Source organism: Ranitomeya variabilis, chromosome 3, assembly GCF_051348905.1.
Source record: "Ranitomeya variabilis isolate aRanVar5 chromosome 3, aRanVar5.hap1, whole genome shotgun sequence".
Classification (NCBI taxonomy): Eukaryota; Metazoa; Chordata; class Amphibia; order Anura; family Dendrobatidae; genus Ranitomeya; species Ranitomeya variabilis.
The window spans coordinates 770,565,914-770,589,848 of record NC_135234.1 but is presented as its reverse complement, the minus strand read 5'-3'; the positions used below and the strand labels follow the sequence as shown (position 1 = coordinate 770,589,848).

General features: G+C 51.7%; 1 protein-coding gene across 2 annotated transcripts in view; it reads left to right on the top strand.

Annotated features, from left to right (window-relative positions):
- Positions 1 to 5,105: 5,105 nt before the first annotated feature.
- CHRDL2 (chordin like 2) overlaps positions 5,106 to 23,935 on the top strand; it is a 113,916-nt gene continuing 95,086 nt past the window's right edge. For both annotated transcript variants that reach the window (XM_077299882.1, XM_077299881.1), the window contains exon 1: positions 5,106 to 5,244. In XM_077299882.1, coding sequence (XP_077155997.1) covers positions 5,154 to 5,244 — 91 coding nt within the window. In that variant the 5' untranslated portion in view covers positions 5,106 to 5,153. The remainder of the gene's footprint in view (positions 5,245 to 23,935) is intronic.

The following is a 23,935-nucleotide window of genomic DNA, read 5'->3' as shown; positions in this document are numbered from 1 at the left end:
GATTGCTGGGCCTTGTAGTGCAGAGATAATGATGGGGGTCCTGCTGCCAGGGATTGCTGGGCCTTGTAGTGCAGATATAATGATGGAGGTCCTGCTGCCAGGGATTGCTGGGTCTTGTAGTGCAGATATAATGATGCGGTCCTGCTGTCAGGGATTGCTGGGTCTTGTAGTGCAGATATAATGATAGTGGTCCTGCTGTCAGGGATTGCTGGGTCTTGTAGTGCACATATAATGATGGGGGTCCTGCTGCCAGGGATTGCTGGGTCTTGTAGTGCACATATAATGATGGGGGTCCTGCTGCCAGGGATTGCTGGGCCTTGTAGTGCAGAGATAATGATGGGGTCCTGCTGCCAGGGATTGCTGGGTCTTGTAGTGCAGATATAATGATGGGGGTCCTGCTGCCAGGGATTGCTGGGTCTTGTAGTGCAGATATAATGATGGGGGTCCTGCTGCCAGGGATTGTTGGGTCTTGTAGTGCAGATATAATGATCGGGTCCTGCTGTCAGGGATTGCTGGGTCTTGTAGTGCACATATAATGATGGGGGTCCTGCTGCCAGGGATTGCTGGATCTTGTAGTGCAGATATAATGATGGGGTCCTGCTGCCAGGGATTGCTGAGTCTTGTAGTGCAGATATAATGATGGGGGTCCTGCTGTCAGGGATTGCTGGGCCTTGTAGTGCAGAGATAATGATGGTGTCCTGCTGCCAGGGATTGCTGGGTCTTGTAGTGCAGATATAATGATGGGGGTCCTGCTGCCAGGGATTGCTGGGTCTTGTAGTGCAGATATAATGATGGGGGTCCTGCTTTCAGGGATTGCTGGGTCTTGTAGTGCAGATATAATGATGGGGGTCCTGCTGTCAGGGATTGCTGGGTCTTGTAGTGCAGATTTAATGATGGGGGTCCTGCTGTCAGGGATTGCTGGGTCTTGTAGTGCAGATATAATGATGGGGCCCTGCTGCCAGGGATCGCTGGGACTTGTAGTGCAGATATAATGATGGGGCCCTGCTGCCAGGGATCGCTGGGTCTTGTAGTGCAGATATAATGATGGGGTCCTGCTGCCAGGGATTGCTGGGTCTTGTAGTGCAGATATAATGATGGGGCCCTGCTGTCAGGGATTGCTGGGTCTTGTAGTGCAGATATAATGATGGGGTCCTGCTGCCAGGGATTGCTGAGTCTTGTAGTGCAGATATAATGATGGGGGTCCTGCTGTCAGGGATTGCTGGGCCTTGTAGTGCAGATATAATGATAGTGGTCCTGCTGTCAGGGATTGCTGGGTCTTGTAGTGCACATATAATGATGGGGGTCCTGCTGCCAGGGATTGCTGGGTCTTTTAGTGCACATATAATGATGAGGTCCTGCTGTCAGGGATTGCTGGGTCTTGTAGTGCAGATATAATGATGGGGGTCCTGCTGCCAGGGATTGCTGGGTTTTGTAGTGCAGATATAATGATGGGGGTCCTGCTGCCAGGGATTGCTGGGTCCTGTAGTGCAGATATAATGATGGGGTCCTGCTGCCAGGGATCGCTGGGTTTTGTAGTGCAGATATAATGATGGGGGTCCTGCTGCCAGGGATTGCTGGATCTTGTAGTGCAGATATAATGATGGGGTCCTGCTGCCAGGGATTGCTGGGTCTTGTAGTGCAGATATAATGATGGGGTCCTGCTGCCAGGGATTGCTGGGTCTTGTAGTGCAGATATAATGATGGGGGTCCTGCTGTCAGGGATTGCTGGGTCTTGTAGTGCAGATATAATGATGATGTCCTGCTGCCAGGGATCGCTGGGTCTTGTAGTGCAGATCCAATGATGGGGTCCTGCTGCTAGGGATTGCTGGGCCTTGTAGTGCAGATATAATGATGATGTCCTGCTGCCAGGGATTGCTGGATCTTGTAGTGCAGATATAATGATGGGGGTTCTGCTGTCAGGGATTGCTGGGTCTTGTAGTGCAGATATAATGATGGGGGTCCTGCTGCCAGGGATTGCTGGGACTTGTAGTGCAGATATAATGATGGGGGTCCTGCTGCCAGGGATTGCTGGGACTTGTAGTGCAGATATAATGATGGGGGTCCTGCTGCCAGGGATTGCTGGGTCTTGTAGTGCAGAGATAATGATGGGGGTCCTGATGACAGGGATTGCTGGGTCTTGTAGTGCAGATATAATGATGGGGTCCTGTTGCCAGGGATTGCTGGGCCTTGTAGTGCAGATATAATGATGGGGGTCCTGCTGCCAGGGATTGCTGGGCCTTGTAGTGCAGATATAATGATGGGGTCCTGTTGCCAGGGATTGCTGGGCCTTGTAGTGCAGATATAATGATGGGGGTCCTGCTGCCAGGGATTGCTGGGCCTTGTAGTGCAGAAATAATGATGGGGGTCCTGCTGCCAGGGATTGCTGGGTCTTGTAGTGCAGATATAATGATGGGGTCCTGTTGCCAGGGATTGCTGGGCCTTGTAGTGCAGATATAATGATGGGGGTCCTGCTGCCAGGGATTGATGGGTCTTGTAGTGCAGATATAATGATGGGGTCCTGCTGCCAGGGATTGCTGGGTCTTGTAGTGCAGATATAATGATGGGGTCCTGCTGCCAGGGATTGCTGGGTCTTGTAGTGCAGATATAATGATGGGGGTCCTGCTGCCAGGGATTGCTGGGACTTGTAGTGCAGATATAATGATGGGGGTCCTGCTGCCAGGGATTGCTGGGTCTTCTAGTGCAGATATAATGATGGGGGTCCTGCTGACAAGGATTGCTGGGTCTTGTAGTGCAGATATAATGATGGGGTCCTGCTGTCAGGGATTGCTGGGTCTTGTAGTGCAGATATAATGATGGGGGTCCTGCTGTCAGGGATTGCTGGGTCTTGTAGTGCAGATATAATGATGGGGGTCCTGCTGTCAGGGATTGCTGGGTCTTGTAGTGCAGATATAATGATGGGGTCCTGCTGTCAGGGATTGCTGGGTCTTGTAGTGCAGATATAATGATGGGGGTCCTGCTGTCAGGGATTGCTGAGTCTTGTAGTGCAGAGATAATGATGGGGGTCCTGCTGTCAGGGATTGCTGGGACTTGTGGTGCAGATATAATGATGGGGGTCCTGCTGCCAGGGATTGCTGGGTCTTGTAGTGCAGAGATAATGATGGGGTCCTGCTGTCAGGGATTGCTGAGTCTTGTAGTGCAGAGATAATGATGGGGGTCCTGCTGTCAGGGATTGCTGGGTCTTGTAGTGCAGATATAATGATGGGGGTCCTGCTGTCAGGGATTGCTGGGTCTTGTAGTGCAGATATAATGATGGAAGTCCTGCTGTCAGGGATTGCTGGGTCTTGTAGTGCAGATATAATGATGGGGGTCCTGCTGTCAGGGATTGCTGGATCTTGTAGTGCAGATATAATGATGGGGGTCCTGCTGCCAGGGATTGCTGGGTCTTGTAGTGCAAATATAATGATGGGGGTCCTGCTGCCAGGGATTGCTGGGTCTTGTAGTGCAGATATAATGATGGGGTCCTGCTGACAGGGATTGCTGGGTCTTGTAGTGCAGATATAATGATGGGGTCCTGCTCTCAGGGATTGCTGGGTCTTGTAGTGCAGATATAATGATGGGGTCCTGCTGCCAGGGATTGCTGGGTCTTGTAGTGCAGATATAATGATGGGGTCCTGCTGCCAGGGATTGCTGGGTCTTGTAGTGCAGATATAATGATGAGGTCCTGCTGCCAGGGATTGCTAGGTCTTGTAGTGCAGATATAATGATGGGGTCCTGCTGCCAGGGATTGCTGGGTCTTGTAGTGCAGATATAATGATGGGGGTCCTGCTGCCAGGGATTGCTGGGTCTTGTAGTGCAGATATAATGATGAGGTCCTGCTGCCAGGGATTGCTAGGTCTTGTAGTGCAGATATAATGATGGGGTCCTGCTGTCAGGGATTGCTGGGTCTTGTAGTGCAGATATAATGATGGGGTCCTGTTGCCAGGGATTGCTGGGCCTTGTAGTGCAGATATAATGATGGGGGTCCTGCTGCCAGGGATTGCTGGGACTTGTAGTGCAGATATAATGATGGGGGTCCTGCTGTCAGGGATTGCTGGGTCTTGTAGTGCAGATATAATGATGGGGTCCTGCTGCCAGGGATTGCTGGGACTTGTGGTGCAGATATAATGATGGGGTCCTGCTGCCAGGGATTGCTAGGTCTTGTAGTGCAGATATAATGATGGGGTCCTGCTGCCAGGGATTGCTGGGTCTTGTAGTGCAGATATAATGATGGGGTCCTGCTGTCAGGGATTGCTGGGTCTTGTAGTGCAGATATAATGATGGGGTCCTGTTGCCAGGGATTGCTGGGCCTTGTAGTGCAGATATAATGATGGGGGTCCTGCTGCCAGGGATTGCTGGGACTTGTAGTGCAGATATAATGATGGGGGTCCTGCTGTCAGGGATTGCTGGGTCTTGTAGTGCAGATATAATGATGGGGTCCTGCTGTCAGGGATTGCTGGGACTTGTGGTGCAGATATAATGATGGGGTCCTGCTGCCAGGGATTGCTGGGTCTTGTAGTGCAGAGATAATGATGGGGTCCTGCTGTCAGGGATTGCTGGGTCTTGTAGTGCAGAGATAATGATGGGGTCCTGCTGTCAGGGATTGCTGGGTTTTGTAGTGCAGATATAATGATGGGGTCCTGCTGTCAGGGATTGCTGGGTCTTGTAGTAGTGCAGAGATAATGATGGGGGTTCTGCTGCCAGGAATTGCTGGGTCTTGTAGTGCAGAGATAATGATGGGGGTCCTGCTGTCAGGGATTGCTGGGCCTTGTAGTGCAGATATAATGATGGGGTCCTGCTGTCAGGGATTGCTGGGTCTTGTAGTGCAGATATAATGATGGGGGTCCTGCTGTCAGGGATTGCTGGGTCTTGTAGTGCAAATATAATGATGGGGTCCTGTTGCCAGGGATTGCTGGGTCTTGTAGCTGCACTCACCTCCGTGCTGTGCAGTGTCTGCTGGAGCTTGTAGTCCCCCATGTGCGCTGTGAGCTGTAGTTGCGGCACTTGACGGCTGGCTGGGTGCAGTCCCCGCTGTGTCCGGCAGGGGTCGCCCTTTGCGCTGCTCTCTGCCGCTGCCTGACGTCGCCGTGTCCCGCTGGCTGCGCTGCTCTTATAGCCGGGTCCGCGCCCGGAGGCAGCAGAGCAGCAGCGCACACATGGCCCCCGCACGTACCGAGCTCGCCCTGCTGCTGGGGGCGCTGTCCCTCCTCTGCATCCACCGGAGCGCGCAGGCGAGAGCCCGACCCCGTGAGTACCCGCCGCCACCGCCAGTGAGCGAGTGAGGAGACCGTCAGTGAGTGAGAGAGTGAGGGGACAGTGAGCGAGTGACAGAGTGAGGAGACAGTGAGCGAGTGACAGTGAGGAGACAGTGAGCGAGTGACAGAGTGAGGAGACCGTCAGTGAGTGAGTGAGGAGACCGTCAGTGAGTGAGAGTGAGGGGACAGTGAGCGAGTGACAGAGTGAGGAGACAGTGAGCGAGTGACAGAGTGAGGAGACAGTGAGCGAGTGACAGAGTGAGGAGACAGTGAGCGAGTGACAGAGTGAGGAGACAGTCAGAGAGTGAGTGAGGAGACAGTGAGCGAGTGACAGAGTGAGGAGACAGTCAGAGAGTGAGTGAGGAGACAGTGAGCGAGTGACAGAGTGAGGAGACAGTCAGAGAGTGAGTGAGGAGACAGTGAGCGAGTGACAGAGTGAGGAGACCGTCAGTGAGTGAGAGAGTGAGGGGACAGTCAGTGAGTGACAGAGTGAGGAGACCGTCAGTGAGTGAGAGAGTGAGGGGACAGTCAGTGAGTGAGAGAGTGAGGGGACAGTGAGCGAGTGACAGAGTGAGGAGACCGTCAGTGAGTGAGAGAGTGAGGGGACAGTCAGTGAGTGACAGAGTGAGGAGACCGTCAGTGAGTGAGAGAGTGAGGGGACAGTCAGTGAGTGACAGAGTGAGGAGACCGTCAGTGAGTGAGAGAGTGAGGGGACAGTGAGCGAGTGACAGAGTGAGGAGACCGTCAGTGAGTGAGTGAGGAGACAGTCAGAGAGTGAGAGAGGAGACAGTGAGCGAGTGACAGTGAGGAGACCGTCAGTGAGTGAGAGAGTGAGGGGACAGTGAGCGAGTGACAGAGTGAGGAGACAGTGAGCGAGTGAGTGAGGAGACAGTGAGCGAGTGACAGAGTGAGGAGACCGTCAGTGAGTGAGAGAGTGAGGGGACAGTGAGCGAGTGACAGAGTGAGGAGACAGTGAGCAAGTGACAGAGTGAGGAGACCGTGAGCGAGTGACAGAGTGAGGGGATAGTCAGTGAGTGAGTGAGGAGACAGTGAGCGAGTGACAGAGTGAGGGGACAGTCAGTGAGTGAGTGAGGAGTCAGTCAGTGAGTGAGAGAGTGAGGGGACAGTCAGTGAGTGACAGAGTGAGGAGACAGTGAGCGAGCGACAGAGTGAGGAGACAGTCAGTGAGTGACAGAGTGAGGAGACAGTGAGTGACAGAGTGAGGGGACAGTCAGTGAGTGACAGAGTGAGGAGACCGTGAGTGACAGAGTGAGGAGACAGTCAATGAGTGACAGAGTGAGGAGACAGTGAGTGACAGAGTGAGGAGACAGTCAGTGAGTGACAGAGTGAGGAGACAGTCACTAAGTGACAGTGAGGAGACAGTGAGTGAGAGAGTGAGGAGACAGTCAGTGAGTGACAGAGTGAGGAGACAGTGAGTGAGGAGACAGTCAGTGAGTGACAGAGTGAGGAGACAGTCAGTGAATGACAGAGTGAGGAGACGGTCAGTGAGTGACAGAGTGAGGAGACAGTGAGCAAGTGACAGTGAGGAGACAGTCAGTGAGCGACAGTGAGGAGACAGTCAGTGAGCGACAGAGTGAGGAGACAGTCAGTGAGCGACAGAGTAAGGAGACAGTCAGTGACAGAGTGAGGAGACAGTCAGTGACAGAGTGAGGAGACAGTGAGCGAGTGACAGTGAGGAGACAGTCAGTGAGCGACAGTGAGGAGACATTCAGTGACAGAGTGAGGAGACAGAGCGAGTGAAAGTGAGGAGACAGTCAGTGAGCTACAGAGTGAGGAGACAGTCAGTGACAGAGTGAGGAGACAGAGAGCGAGTGACAGTGAGGAGAAAGTCTGAGCGACAGTGAGGAGACAGTCAGTGAGTGACAGAGTGAGGAGACAGTCAGTGAGCGACAGAGTGAGGAGACAGTGAGTGAGTGACAGAGTGAGGAGACAGTCAGTGAGTGAGAGATGAGAGGACACAGTCAGTGAGTGACAGAGTGAGGAGACAGTGAGCAGGAGATGAGAGGAGACAGTCAGTGAGCAGGAGATGAGAGGAGACAGTCTGAGCAGGAGATGAGAGGAGACAGTCAGTGAGCAGGAGATGAGAGGAGACAGTCAGTGAGCAGGAGATGAGAAGAGACAGTCAGTGAGCAGGAGACGAGAGGAGACAGTCAGTGAGTGACAGTGAGGAGACAGTGAGCAGGAGATGAGAAGAGACAGTCAGTGAGCAGGAGATGAGAGGAGACAGTCAGTGAGCAGGAGATGAGAGGAGACAGTCAGTGAGCAGGAGATGAGAGGAGACAGTCAGTGAGCAGGAGATGAGAGGAGACAGTCAGTGAGCAGGAGATGAGAGGAGACAGTCAGTGAGCAGGAGATGAGAGGAGACAGTCAGTGAGCAGGAGATGAGAGGAGACAGTCAGTGAGTGACAGAGTGAGGAGACAGTCAGTGAGCAGGAGATGAGAGGAGACAGTCAGTGAGCAGGAGATGAGAAGAGACAGTCAGTGAGTGACAGAGTGAGGAGACAGTGAGCAGGAGATGAGAGGAGACAGTCAGTGAGCAGGAGATGAGAGGAGACAGTCAGTGAGCAGGAGATGAGAGGAGACAGTCAGTGAGCAGGAGATGAGAGGAGACAGTCAGTGAGCAGGAGATGAGAGGAGACAGTCAGTGAGCAGGAGATGAGAGGAGACAGTCAGTGAGCAGGAGATGAGAGGAGACAGTCAGTGAGCAGGAGATGAGAGGAGACAGTCAGTGAGCAGGAGATGAGAGGAGACAGTCAGTGAGCAGGAGATGAGAGGAGACAGTCAGTGAGCAGGAGATGAGAGGAGACAGTCAGTGAGCAGGAGATGAGAGGAGACAGTCAGTGAGCAGGAGATGAGAAGAGACAGTCAGTGAGCAGGAGATGAGAGGAGACAGTCAGTGAGCAGGAGATGAGAGGAGACAGTCAGTGAGCAGGAGATGAGTGCACAGAGACATCAGTGGCTGTGAGTGCGGCAGAAACTGCAGAGTGTGGAGGAGACTGTCAGTGCGAGGTGTCAGCACTCATCTGCAGACCACCGTTATATACTGATATGGGGGCTGGGCTGTCAGTGCAGTATGTACGGGGTCTCCCTCTATTGTGTACTGGGGTCTCCCTCCAGTGCGTACGAAGGTCTCCCTCCAGTGTGTACAGGGGTCTCTATTGTGTACAGGGGTCTCCCTCCAGTGCGTAGGGGGGTCTCCCTCCAGTGCGTACGGGGGTCTCCCTCAAGTGCTTATGGGTGTCTCCCTCCACTGTGTACCGGGGTCTCCTCCAGTGCATACGGGGGTCTCCGGTGCGTACGGGGGACTCCCTCCTGTGTGTACAGGGGTCTCCCTCTATTGTGTACAGGGGTTTCCCTCCAGTGCGTATGGGGGTCTCCCTCCAGTGTGTACCAGGGTCTCACCCCAGTGCGTACGGGGGTCTCCCTCCAGTGTATACGGGGGGTCTCCCTCCAGTGCATACGGGGGGTCTCCCTTCAGTGTGTACGGGGGTCTCCCTCCAGTATGTATGGGGGTCTCTCTCCAGCGTTTGCGGGGGTCCCCCAACTGTCCTGACAGCAGATTGTTGGGGGATGAGGACCTGCTGATTCTTTTGTTTTGGGTGAGATAAGCGATATGCGTCACAGAGGATACTGTGGCTTTGGGGGCTCTCTGCTGTGTATGGGGGCTCTCTGCCGCATATGGGGCAATCTGCTGTGTATGGGGGCTCTCTGCCGCATATGGGGGTACTCTGCTGTGTATGGGGGCTCTCTGCCGCATATGGGGCACTCTGCTGTGTATGGGGGCTCTCTGCCGCATATGGGGGTACTCTGCTGTGTATGGGGGCTTTCTGCCGCATATGGGGCACTCTGCTGTGTATGGGGGCTCTCTGCCGCATATGGGGGCACTCTGCTGTGTATGGGGCTCTCCGCCACATATGGGGGCACTCTGCTGTGTATGGGGGCTCTCTGTCACATATGGGGCACTCTGCTGTGTATGGGGGCTCTCTGTCACATATGGGGGCACTCTGCTGTGTATGGGGACTCTCCACCACATATGGGGGCACTCTGCTGTGTATGGGGGCTCTCTGTCACATATGGGGCACTCTGCTGTGTATGGGGGCTCTCTGCCGCATATGGGGGTACTCTGCTGTGTATGGGGGCTCTCTGCCGCATATGGGGCACTCTGCTGTGTATGGGGGCTCTCTGCTGCATATGGGGCACTCTGCTGTGTATGGGGGCTCTCCGCCACATATGGGGGCACTCTGCTGTGTATGGGGGCTCTCTGCCGCATATGGGGGTACTCTGCTGTGTATGGGGGCTCTCTGCCACATATGGGAGTACTCTGCTGTGTATGGGGGCTCTCTGCCGCATATGGGCCACTCTGCTGTGTATGGAGGTTCTCTGCCGCATATGGGGGTACTCTGCTGTGTATGGGGGCTCTCTGCCGCATATGGGGGTACTCTGCTGTGTATAGGGGCTCTCTGCCGCATATGGGGGTACTCTGCTGTGTATGGGGGCTCTCTGCCGCATATGGGGCACTCTGCTGTGTATGGGGGCTCTCTGCCGCATATGGGGGCACTCTGCTGTGTATGGGGGCTCTCTGCCGCATATGGGGGTACTCTGCTGTGTATGGGGGCTCTCTGACGCATATGGGGGTACTCTGCTGTGTATAGGGGCTCTCTGCCACATGGGGCACTCTGCTGTGTATGGGGGCTCTCCGCCGCATATTGGGGCACTCTGCTGTGTATAGGGGCTCTCCGACGCATATGGGGCACTCTGCTGTGTATGGGGGCTCTCCGCCGCATATGGGGGCACTCTGCTGTGTATGGGGGGCTCTCCGCCGCATATGGGGGCACTCTGCTGTGTATGGGGGCTCTCCGCCGCATATGGGCGCTCTGCTGTGTATGGGGGGCTCTCCACCATGTATGGGGGGCTGTCTGCCATGTATGGGGGCTCTCTGCTGTGTATGGGGAGCTCTCTGCCATGTATGGGGGGCTGTCTTCCGTGTATGGGGGTCTCTCCGCTGTGTATGGGGGTCTCCGCCGTGTATGGGGGCTCTTGGATGTGTATTCGGGGGCTCTCCGCTGTGTATGGGGGGTCTCTCTGCCGTGTATGGGGCTCTCCGCCGTGTATGGGGGCTCTCCGCCATGTATGGGGGGCTCTACGAGGCATATGGGGTGCTCTCCACCGTGTATGGGGGGCTGCTTCGTTCCAGATAAATATCTGTGCATTGAAATGAAGCGTTGTCACTTCCAGCAGCTTCAGATAATGTCTGAGCAGTGACCAATGGGTGTCAGCAGGACGGCGAGGTGTCGGGGGGCAGTGATGTCCGGCTCGGTGTGAGGGTCCGCACTGATTATTGGGGGATGTGTCAGTAAAATGAAAGAGATTTACCTGTGAAAAGTGTCAGTAAATCTGCAGTGAGTGCGAGGTGTCAGTGCAGGGCAGTGAGTGCGAGGTGTCAGTGCAGGGCAGTGAGTGCGAGGTGTCAGTGCAGGGCAGTGAGTGCGAGGTGTCTGTGCAGGGCAGTGAGTGCGAGGTGTCTGTGCAGGGCAGTGCGCCCCCAGTGTGTTCCCATGGTCCGTGTCGCCCAGGTATTGGTCGGCCTACCTGCTTATGGCTTCCATATAACGCACACTGTCTGTATTCAGTGCAGGTGTCCGGATCTGTGTCTTCTCAGTGTCAGTAGATATTATTATATCCAATGATAAGTGACAACCATGTGCAGCGATTGCAGCCCCCACAATATTGCCACCCACCTGCCCAATAACCGGGGTAGTGGATCTGCTGATCAGCTGTGCAGGAAACCTTCATGGTGCCCCCTGCTGGGGATGCAAGGATGTTGTAACTGACAGAAATTACAGGAAAAAGGGAAAACTCATATTCAATATGTAGCATAATGTATTCATTGCAAAGTGCAGAGCAGTGGAATAACTGAGTGCAGGTAATACAGTAGATGTGACCCCCACACCCATCCATACAGTATAATGGCACTTACATCCCGCCACACTGTATAACGGCCCCCACTAGCCTTCTACACAATATACAGTAAACGGCCCCACATAGCCTTCCAAACAGTATAATGGCCCCCATACAATTATATGGAAGTCTATGTCCAGCCATTATATATGAGGCTACATAGTCCTCCATACAGTATAATGGCCCCACATGTTCCTCCATACAGTATAATGACCCCACATATTCCTCCATACAGTATAATGGACCCACATTGCCATCCATACAGTATAGTCCTACGCAAAATATATTGAGCCCCACATAGTTCTGTATACAGTATAATGGCCCACATATAGCCTTCCATATAATTGTGTGCAGCCATAATATATATGATGCCACATAGTTTACAGTATAATGTGCCCCAATAGTCCTCCATACAGTGTAATGACCCCACATAGTCCTCCACACAGTATAATGGCCCCACATTGCCATTCATACAACATAATAGCCCCACATAGTCCTCCATACAATACAATGGCCAAACATAGTCCTCCATACAGTATAATGGCCCCACATAGTCCTCTATACAGTGTAAAGGCCCTATATAGTACTGCATACAGTATAATGGGCCTCACTGCCATTCATACAGTATAATGGCCTCACATAGTCCTCCATAAAATATAATGGGCCCCACATACTATACAGTATAATGGCCCCACATACTTCTTCATACAGTATAATGGGCCAGATATAGTCCACTATACTGTATAATGGGACCCACATAGTCCTCCGTGCAGTATAATGGACCCCACATAGTCCTCCATACAGTATAATGTACCCTATATAGTCCTTCATACAGTATGAATGATCCCACATAGTCCCCATACAGTATAATGGCCCCACATAGTCCTCCATACAGTATAATGACCCCACATAGTCCTCCATACAGTATGATCGGCCACACATAGTCCTCCACACAGTATAATGGCCCCACATAGTCCTCTACACAGTATAATAGCCCCACATTGCCATCCATACTATAATGGCTCCACATAGTTCTCCATACAGTATAATGGCCCCAGATATTCATCCATACAGTTTAATGGCCCCACATAATCCTCTATACAGTATAATGGCCCCACGTAGTCCTCTACACAGTATAATGGCCCCACATTGCCATCCATACAGAATAATGGCCCCATATAGTCCTCCATATAGTATAATGGCCACACAATCCTCTATACAGTATAATGCCCCAACATAGCCCTCCATACAGTGTAATGGCCCATATAGTACTGCATACAGTATAATGGGCCTCACACTGTCATCCATATAATATAATTGCTCCACATACTCCTCCATAAAATATAATGGCCCCACATACTCCTTCATACAGTATAATTGCCCCCCACATAGTCCTACTTGTAATATAATGGGCCCCATTTAGTCCACCATACTATATAGTGGGCCCCACATAGTCCTCCATACAGTATAATGGACCCCACATTGCCTTCCATACAGTATAATGGCCTCACATAGTCCTCCATACTGTGTAATGGCCCCAGATATTCCTACATACAGTTTAATGGCCCCAAATAATCCTCTTTGCAGTATAGAGGCCCCACATAGTCCTCCATACAGTGTAGTGGCCCTACATTGTCATCCATACAGTATAATGGACTTATAGTCCTCCAGAAAATATAATGGGTCCCACATAGTTCTCTATACAGTATAATGGCCCCACATACTCCTTCATACTGTCATACTGTATAATGGGCCCCACATAGTCCTACGTGTAGCATAATGGGCCCCACATAGTCCAACATAGTCCTTCAAACAGTATAATAGCCCTACATAGTCCTTCATACAGTATAATGGCCCTATATATTCCTCCTACAGTAAAATGGGCCCCATATTGCCTTGCATACAGTATAATATGCCCCACATAGTCCTCCATACAGTATAATGGGCCCCACATAGTTATCTATACAGTATAATGGGCCCCACATAGTGCTCCATGCAGTATAATGGCCCTCTATAGTCCTCCATAGAGTAAAATGGGCCCAAAATTGTCCTCCATGTAGTATAATGGGCCCCACATAGTCTTCCATACAGTATAATGACCTCACGTCACATAGTTCTTCATACAGTATAATGGCTATGCATAGTATGCCATACAATATAATGAGCCCACACAGTCCTCCATACAGTATAATGGCCCCACATAATCCACCATCTATATATATAATTGTCTAAGGGTTTTTCCGTCTGTCTGTCTGTCTGTCTGTCTGTCTGTCTGTCTGTCCTGGAAATCCCGCGTCTCTGATTGGTCGAGGCCGCCAGGCCTCGACCAATCAGCGACGGGCACAGCATGGTGACGATGATGTCATAATGGAAATCCCGCGTCTCTGATTGGTCGAGGCCGCCAGGCCTCGGCCAATCAGCGAAGGGCACAGTATCGACGTAGATGTCATAATGGTTGCCATGGCGACGATGATGTCATAAAGGTTGCCTCGACCAATCAGCGACGGGCACAGTCTGCCGCGAATTCTGGAATCATCATTGTCCATATACTACGGGGACATGCATATTCTAGAATACCCGATGCATCAGAATTGTCTAAGGGTTTTTATGTCTGTCTGTCTGTCCTGGAAATCCCGCGTCTCTGATTGGTCGAGGCCGTCTGGGCCTCGACCAATCAGCGACGGGCACAGTTTCGACGTAGAAATCCCGCATCTCTGATTGGTCGAGGCCGCATAGTGCTGCATACAGTATAGTGGGCCCCACATAGTCCTCCATAGAGTGTAATGGCTCCAGATATTCCACCATACAGTATAATGGTCCCACATAGTCCTCCATAAAATATAATGGCTCCACATACTCCTTCATACAGTATAATTGTCCCCCACATAGAACTACATGTAGTATAATGGGCCTCATTTAGTCCACCATACTGTACAGTGGGCCCCACATAGTCCTCCATACAGTATAATGGACCCCACAAAGTCGTACATACAGTATGATTGACCCATAATATTCTCCCATACAGTATAATGGCCCCACATAGTCCTCCACACAGTATAATGGTCCCACATTGCCTTCCATACAGTATAATTGCCCCACATAATCCTCCGTAAAGTGTAATGGTCCCAGATATTCCTCCGTACAGTATAATGGGCCTACACAGTTCTGCAACCAGTATAATCAGTCCCACATAGTCCTCCATACAGTGTAATTGCTACGCATAGTCCACCATACATTATAATGGCCCCACATAATCCACCACATAGTATAATGGGCCCACATAGTCCTGCATACAGTATAATGGGCCCCACATAGTCCCCCATACAGTGTAATGGCCCCAGATATTCTTCCATACATTCTTCCATACAGTATAATAGCCCCACATATTCCTCCATACAGTGTAATTGCCCCACATAGTCCTCTACCCAGTATAATGGCCCCACATTGCTATCCATACAGTATAATGGCCCCACATAGTCCTCCATACAATATAATGGCCACACATAGTGATCCATACAGTATAATGGCCCAACATAGTCCTCCATACAGTGTAATGGCCCACTATAGTACTGCATACAGTATAATGGGCCTCACACTGCCATCCATACAGTGTAATAGGCACCACACATGTAGTATAATGGGCCCCATTTGGTCCACCATACTGTACAGTGGGCCCCACATAGTCCTCCACACAGTATAATGGTCCCACATTGCCTTCCATACAGTATAATGGCCCCACATAATCCACGATATAGTATAATGGGACCACATAGTCCTGCATACAGTATAATCGGTCCCACATAGTCCTCCATACAGTGTAATTGCCACACATAGTGCTTCATACAAATATAATGGGGCTCCCATAGTCCTCCATACTTTATAACGACCCCAAATAGTCCTACATACAGGATAATGGCCCTACACAGTCCTTCATACTGTATAATGGCACTACATAGTCATCCTACAGTATAATGGGCCCCACATTACCCTCCATACAGTATAATGGGCCCCACATAGTTCTCCACCCAGTAAACTGGGACCCATATAGTCCTCCATACAATATAATGGGCCCCACTTAGTCCTTCATACAGTATATTGACCCCACATAGTCCTCCATACAGTATAATGGCCCCACATTGTGCTCCATACAGTATTACAGTGTAATGGCCCCACATAGTGTTCCATACAGTATAGTGGCCCCACATTGTCCTCCATGTATTATAATGGGCCCCATATAGTCCTCCAAACAGTATAATGGTCCCACATTGTGTTCCATACAGTATAATAGCCCCACATAGTCCTCCATACAGTTTAATGACCCCACATAGTGCTCCATACAGTATAATAGGCTCCAGATTGTCCTCCATATAGTATAATGGGCACTCTCCTCATTCCCCTGCTGCTCTGGTCTCCATAGTGTGCCTTTTGAAGATTATCACTGCCTGGCACAGCAGGCGCAATATATTGACGTCAATGTGATTGATGCGCTGACACATCAGGGCTCGGGTCCGGTTTCCTCTTCCATCACTGCTTTCAACTGTACCAGCGTCATATAGTTGAAAGTGTAATGTCGGGAGCAGGACCCGCCTAGCTTCACGGGCCACATATAATCACCCTGCGGGCCAGAGTTTGACATATGTGTCCTACAGCCTCTACCACATCCCTCTGAGTGTGTCTGATCATTCTGACTATGCTCATACAGTTCAAAGTGCCATACCAGAGGGGGACAGAGCAGGCACCAGGCCTCCCTGTCTCATAGGACCCATGGCAGCCGCGTGGTCTGCGCCATTGGCAATATACCACTGACCACAGATAACACAGTGATAACTCTGAGTACAGATCATGCAGTAGATGTCACCTGCAGTCCTATGTAACACCACAGATAACACAGTGATAACTGTCTGAGTACAGATAATGTAGTAGATGTCACCTGCAGTCCTATGTAACACCACCGATAACACAGTGATAACTCTCTGAGTACAGATAATGTAGTAGATGTCACCTGCAGTCCTATGTAACACCACAGATCACACAGTGATAACTCTCTGAGTACAGATAATGTAGTAGATGTCACCTGCAGTCCTATGTAACACCACAGATAACACAGTGATAACTCTGAGTACAGATAATGTAGTAGATGTCACCTGCAGTCCTATGTAACATCACAGATCACACAGTGATAACTCTCTGAGTACAGATAATGTAGTAGATTTCACCTGCAGTCCTATGTAACACCACAGATCACACAGTGATAACTCTCTTGAGTACAGATAATGTAGTAGATGTCACCTGCAGTCCTATGTAACACCACAGATAACACAGTGATAACTCTGAGTACAGATAATGTAGTAGATGTCATCTGCAGTCCTATGTAACATCACAGATCACACAGTGATAACTCTCTGAGTACAGATAATGTAGTAGATTTCGCCTGCAGTCCTATGTAACACCACAGATAACACAGTGAGTCTTTTATTAAATAAAATACTTTCACATGACACTAACTATGATACACTACAAATAGAACACAACAAAACAAAACATAAGAACAAAGCTCCAATCAGACGGCCACAAAAGACAAAAAAGAAACCTACTAATCAGGGACAAGAAAGAAAATTCCAATTAAATAAAAGAAAGCAAAAAGAAAAGACAACAAACAAAATACTCATAACTTACATTAATACCCCTGTAAAAATTATAAATAGTAATAAAATCATACAAGACCCCCGGCCCAGCTTCATTCATACTACTATATACAACCCCAACTACATTCACACCGTCCTATATATAATATTATAAACAATATATACACTATAAACACATTATATACAGATTTATACAACGCCGCAAACACAGCAAAACCCTACTGGTCCCACTGCCTTACCTTACAGCCACCCGCTTGCACCGCCACATACACCCTACAACAAACCTAAATACAATACACTATACAAAATTATTATTAAAAATTTTTTTTTTTTTTTTTTTTTTTTATTTTATTTTTTTTTATTTTTTTTTTTTTTATTATTTTTTTTTTTATATATATATATACACACACCTACACTAACTATCCCGCCACCCCTGATCCAGCTCTGGCCACAAAGTTCAGGAATTATCCGAGCTAGGATCAGGCCCCAAAGTTTTTCCCCAGGCGGGGCCTGGGCCAGGCCAGATCAGTCTCATATCACCGCTGTTGAAACCCCCCAATCCCCCACCCAACCTAACTAAGACCCTCTATTATACACACTATATACAATATATACAATACACTATATACAATATATACATAAACCAACTTCACAACCTACATACTCACCACCCAAGGCTCAAGTTCGATGCCTGCAAACCTTCTATTCAGGGAACAGAGATACAAAACAAAAATCTAGGGTGTAAAGATATCAGCCCACCACCAGGATATAGGAGCGCTAACGGACTAAGGCACCCCGAAGGAGAAACCCCTCCAGAGATGGGCCGCCCTCCGGGCACCCAGTCTTTCGCACTCCAGAGAACGCACCTTCACCAGGGCACCTAGGATGCTGCTACAAACTTCATCTACACGGAGGATTTTATGCTGCGTCGAAACTAAAACTCGTGCGTTCCACGTGAAGTACCTGACCACTGCGCTGACTAAGAATAAAGTGGCTCGGTCCCTTCTCCCGAGGTCTCTGAACGCTCCATAGGCCCACTCGGCATAGGACAGAGTGGCCAGCCGCGGCCAACCAATGGAAGCGCCCAGCCTGTTGTACACCTCTGTATTAAAAGGACAATGAAGCAGGAAGTGCTCCATGCTTTCCAGCATGGTAGCGCAAGCCTCACGGGGACAATTCCTGTCCACGGAGCTCCTGTGCTTCAAATTGTCCTTCACATACAACTTACCTTGGAAGCAGCGCCAAGTCAAGTCCCAATACTTCTTGGGGATCCTGCTAGAATTTAGCAAACTTAACCCAACCTCTAGATCCCGACTTGGGCAGTCCTTGAGGACCAATGGTTTCTGAAAATGCGAAAGCAAGACCCGCATGTCGAGGAGTTTCCTCGGGAGGGACCTCACTTCCCACATTCCCAGACCCCACCGGCGCATCATTTTCAGAACCGGGGTAACATAAGCCGGGAGATGCCCGTGCGGTGTGCGGAGATCCTTCAATCTTCCCCCTGTCTCCCATTCCTGGAAGAAAGGCTGAAACCATCCCTTGCAGGAGAATACCCACGGAGGAGCCCTCTCTTTCCAGAGGTTTGCCACGTTAACTTTCAAAAAGGTGTTCACTAGGAACACCACGGGGTTTACCATATTCAACCCCCCTAGTCTCCTCGTGCGGTAAGTGACCTCCCGTTTGACTAGATTCAGTCTATTCCCCCATAACATCTGGAAGAACAGACTGTAGACCCGTGTCCAGAGAGGCTCTGGTAAGACACAGACGCTGCCCAGGTAGATTAGCAAGGGGAGCAGGAAAGCTTTGCACAGGTCAACCCTTTCCCTCAGGGTCAAAGACCAACCCTTCCATTGGTCCACTCTTTGGGCGACACCTTTGATTCTGCCTTCCCAGTTTTTCGTGGGGTAATCACCCTGGCCAAATTCGATGCCTAGGACTTTGGCATGTTCTTGGGGTTCGGGGAGGGTGTCCGGAAGATCAAACGCGGGATCCCCGCCTCCCAGCCAGAGACTCTCACACTTGTCCTGGTTGACCTTGGACCCGGATGCCTCCGAGTAGCTCTCCACTTCTGACATCACCACCATCGCCTCCTCTTGCGAAGAAACAAAGACCGTGACGTCATCCGCGTAGGCCACTACCCTCAGGATAGCCTCCGGCGCCACCCCGCCCATCCCCACCCCCGCCAACGGCCCACAATCGACCCTTCTGAGGAAGGGATCGATCGCAAACGCGTAAAGCAAAGGGCTAAGAGGGCAGCCCTGGCGGACACCGGACTCTACCCCGAAAGGTTGTCCAATCCACCCGTTTACCAGAGGGAAAGTCTCAGCCCCTGCGTACAAGGTCTTAAGCCAGTCCACAAACCCTCCAGGCAGACCATACCTCAAAAGAGTGGACCAGAGGTACTCGTGGTCAACCCGATCAAAGGCTTTTGCCTGATCCAGGGTCAGCAAGAACCCCTTCCAAAGGCCCGCCCTGCCTTGCTCCACGGCCTCTCGGACACCCAGAACAGCACTGAAAGTGCTACGGCCAGGAACGCAACAGTGCTGGGCCTCCGAAAGGAGCCGCGGCGCAAATTTCACCAGCCTGTTGAAGAGTATCTTAGCCAAAACCTTCCTGTCCACATTGAGAAGTGATATGGGACGCCAATTCTCAATGCGTGATGGATCCTTACCCTTTGACAAAATGATCAGAGCCGACCTCCTTAATGATCTCGGCAGAGTGCCCGAGGAGAGACACTCATTAAACACCTGAGTCAAGAGGGGGACCAAGGAGTCCCTAAAGGTCTTAAAGAACTCGGATGTTAAGCCATCCGGACCTGGCGATTTTTTGGGCCGGAGCCCATCGATCGCCAGTCTCACTTCCTCTTCTTTGATCGCTTCTGCCAAACCGCCCAGCGAGAGGTCAGCCCCTGGCTCAGGAACAGCTTCAGCCAGGAAAGCCGACATCCTGTCACGATCCAGTTCCTTCCTTCCCAAGAGGTGCGAGTAGTATGAACTGACGACCTCCAAGATCCCTGATCTGGACCTTCTCAGGGATCCCGTACTGTCCATCAGCCCCGTCACTATCTTACTATTCACTGACATCTTGCAGCTTCTGTAGGGGTCGGGCGAGTAGTACTTCCCGTAGTCCCTCTCAAAAACCAAAGATGCGTGCCTATCGTACTGACACCTCTTTAGCAAGGATTTCACACTGGAGATCGCCTCGCGGCTACCCCCAGTCGAGACAAGTTGCTCGAGTTTCCTCCTCAGGCTCTGATACAGGCGATCCCTGTTCAGGCTTCTGAGGTTCGAGAGTTGCCGGAAGAATCTCGCCACCCGATGTTTGAACATCTCCCACCACTCCGACTTAGTGTTACTTAGGCCCAGCAGCGGTACCTGGCTCTGAAGAAATTCCTCAAAGGACCGTCTTACAGCTTCTTCCTCAAGGAGTGACGAATTCAGCTTCCAATAACCTCTTCCCATCCGAGGAGTCTCTGTAACGCTCAGAGAAAACATAATCAAACAGTGATCGGAGAATTCCACCTCCACAACCGACAACGGCGAGGAAACGGCCTCCTCCTTCAAATAAAACCTGTCTATCCTAGACCTGCACTGACTACCTCTAAAATAGGTGAACCCCGCGTGGCCTGTGTTGTGCCGGATGTGGACATCCACCAGGCGTGCCTCACTTACTATCCTATTTAGCGCGACGCAATCGTAAGCCAGCCGGTCTACGGAACCTCCTCTATCACAGGGTCTCGTGACATTGTTGAAATCCCCTCCAAAGACCACCTGCCGACTCGAAAATAAGTAAGGTTTGATCTTCATGAAGAGACACTTGCGGTCCCACTTGGACTGGGGACTGTAGATGTTAATGAGCCGAAGCTCCTGTCCCCCCATGGAGACATCTAGGATCAAGCATCTCCCCATTTCTAACTCGATCAATCGTCTGCATTCAACCGCTGCGGTCTTAAAAAGGACCGCCACCCCGCTATACGGCTCGGCCGCGAGAGACCAGTAGGAGGGCCCGTGCCTCCACTCCCGCCTTGCTTTATGCATGGTTGATAGGTCGGTCAACCTGGTCTCCTGCAAAAACAAAATGTCGGCGTCAAGTTGGCCGAGAAAATGAAAGGCCGTGTACCTTGCCGCTTCTGACTTTATGCTGGCAACATTAATGGTTGCCAGCGTCAACGGGGTGGGTGCCGCCATCATGATTGATTGAATTAGATAGCCTTTTTCTTCCCACCCCCAACAGTTTCACCCTCTTCCTCTGACAATGATGAGTTTTTAGTGCGCTTAAGACAAACTGACTCATCCATTCTCTCCTTACATACACTCTGGCCCTTGTCTGGTGGTCCCGAGGTAGTCCCCCCCCCCAGAAGGCTTTGTATTTGCCCCCTGAGAAGAAGACCCAGCGACCTCCTGAGCCCCAACAACCCCGTCCGCAACCTCCGGCCCCGGGTCCCCATCGCCCCCCTCTGGAGGGGAGTCCTGGAGGGCCCGGAACCGGTTAGAGAGATCCACCAGAGGGGGGGCGGCTGGACCTTCCAATGGCACCTGGATCAGGGCTACGGAGTCAGAGGGGTCGCACTCCGAGGAGGAGGCTCGAGGCCCGGACCCCCTCTTATCCTTAGTTGTTTTCCTGTTACCCTTTTTCTTTTGCTGTGACCACTCCCCCTCTCCCTCATCCAGACTGTCACCGGATGAAGGTTCCTGGGCAGACATGGCGTCCTTTTGCTCCTCTCTTTCAAGTCTCTTGACTTCCTCGCTCAATTCGCTGTCTTTAGGATCCTCAGCTGCAAGTGGAGCACCCGGGTCAGAGTTTAGGGTCATTACTCCCTGCCCCCTTTTCCCATGGCGCTGCTCCTGCCGCCTGATATTGGATGGCGGCAGCCTGCTCCTCACCGGTTCCCTGCCTCCTCCGCCTCTGCTGGTCCCTTCACCGGCGAGATTAGTCCCGGCTTTCGCCTGTCCCGCACTCGCCGCTTTCAGGACCGCATTGGCAAAGGAACGCGGACAGCGACTGAACGGGTGACCGAGGTCACCACACAGGTTACACCTAATCCTGCCACAGGTAGCAGCAAGATGGCCGAGGTCCCCACACAGTGCGCATTTCTGGGTGGTACACTGCGCACTGAAGTGTGTGGGGCTGCCGCACCTGTGACAGACCTTAGGCTGCCCCCGGTAGAAAATCAAGATCCTGTCCCTCCCCAAAAATGTTGAGGAAGGGATATGGGTAACGGTGTTTCCTGAAACCTTCAATTTCACCATGAAGGTCCAGGCTCCTGACCAGATACCATGCTCATCGAGGGTCTTCTCGGGAATACCGACGATGTCGCCGTATCGTCCAACCCAGGTGGAGATGTCGACACAGGAAAGTGACTCGTTACTGGTCAAAACGGTCACCTTCCTGACTGAGTTCTGGCGAGATATTGCCACAGCGAGGAAACCCTGCCATTCGGGGCGACCCCGAGCCAGCCCATGGCGAGACCAGAAAAGCTCAAGGCCCTCCGGTCTCACGAAGCTGACATCGAAGTAGGAGGTCCCATAGGGATGGATCAAGGCGAAGATGTCATATGCCACGAAGCCCATCCCCAGCAGGAGCTCAGCAACCTTTGACCGATCAGGACAGGCATCCTTGCTTACCCACTGGAGACGGGCCACGTTCCTACGGTTGCTCCTCTGCCCTGGTGTTGGCAGAGACCAGACAGTCTCTGCCCCTCTATCTCGGAAGGCGGAAAGACCGTGTCTCTCTATCCAGAAAGACAGATCAACCTCCCTCCCCTCTACATTGATGGAACTCTCCCCTCTCCTCAGGGCGTCCAGGAAGCGCTGTTGCAAGTCACCATCCTCAGGGTCACCAGACAAGGGCGCACTACTACCCCCAGCAGTGACAGCTGCTGAATAGCTTGGGGCTGAAGCCCCCGCCACCGCTGGGGGGGCAGCGGGACCACTACCTGCTTCCCCTCCACCAACACCAGTAATGCTCTCCTCATTCACTCCTCCACTACTCCCATCATTTGCAACATCACTACTCCCACCATTCACTCCACTACTACTCCCATCATTTGCAACATCACTACTCCCATCATTTACTCCACCACTGCTCCCATCATTCATTCCACCACTATTCCCACCATTCACTCCACCACTACTCCCATCATTCACTCCACTACTACTCCCATCATTTCCTGCACAGCTGCTTTCATTCCCCTTACCACTGCCACCACTTCCCGTCATTTTATTACCTGTATTGTCACCACCATTTGTCCCAGTGTTCTCTGCACCTGCCACAGTCACATCCATTCCTTCCTCACTTGTGTCTGCTAGCTTCTCTGCACTCACACCTGCCGGACCGGGGGAGGGGTGCAGCACCACACTCGATTTCTCTTGACTGGTGCTGACTCTCTGTTGTGTCCTTGGAGCGCCTTGCCCCCCCACTGCAGCAGTTTGCACTTTATTATTTTGGGCCCGCTGCTCGTTGGGGGGCGCCGCCTGCCCCGCACCCACAGACTTCGCGGTCCTGGTGTCATGCTGGGGTGCTGGAGCACTCTGTCCCCCTGTCACAGCAGGGCGCCTCTTGTTCCCTGCAGATGATTTATCCTTTTTCTGTCCTTTTTGGACACGCTGCTCTCCTGTCACAGCTGCGTGCCTGTTCTCCTTTAAGGCGCACTGCGCCCCTGTCACAACAGTGCGCCCTCCTTTCGCCGCACCATGTTCCTCGGACCTGCCCCCCACAGCCCCGGCGTCGGCCGGCTCAGCCGTAGTGAGCAGGAATGGAGTCTGCCCACACCGTCCCCCTTTCGCAACGGCGTGGACACCCACCTCACCCCCCTCAGCCCCGGTGATAACCGGCTTAGCCGCAGAGGGCAGGGAGGGAAACTCCTCGGGGTCCCCTATGTCCGGCGCCGTGAGTACCTCCACAGCCTCGCCCCCTGCACTGTTCCCCGCACAGACGGCAGCACCGCCGGACGTCCTCCTCCTCTCCCCACCTTGCCTATGCCCCAGACCCACTGCAGAGCCCGTGCGTTTAGGTTTGGTGGGGTTTACACAGGAGGTGGTAGGTGTAACATCATCCATC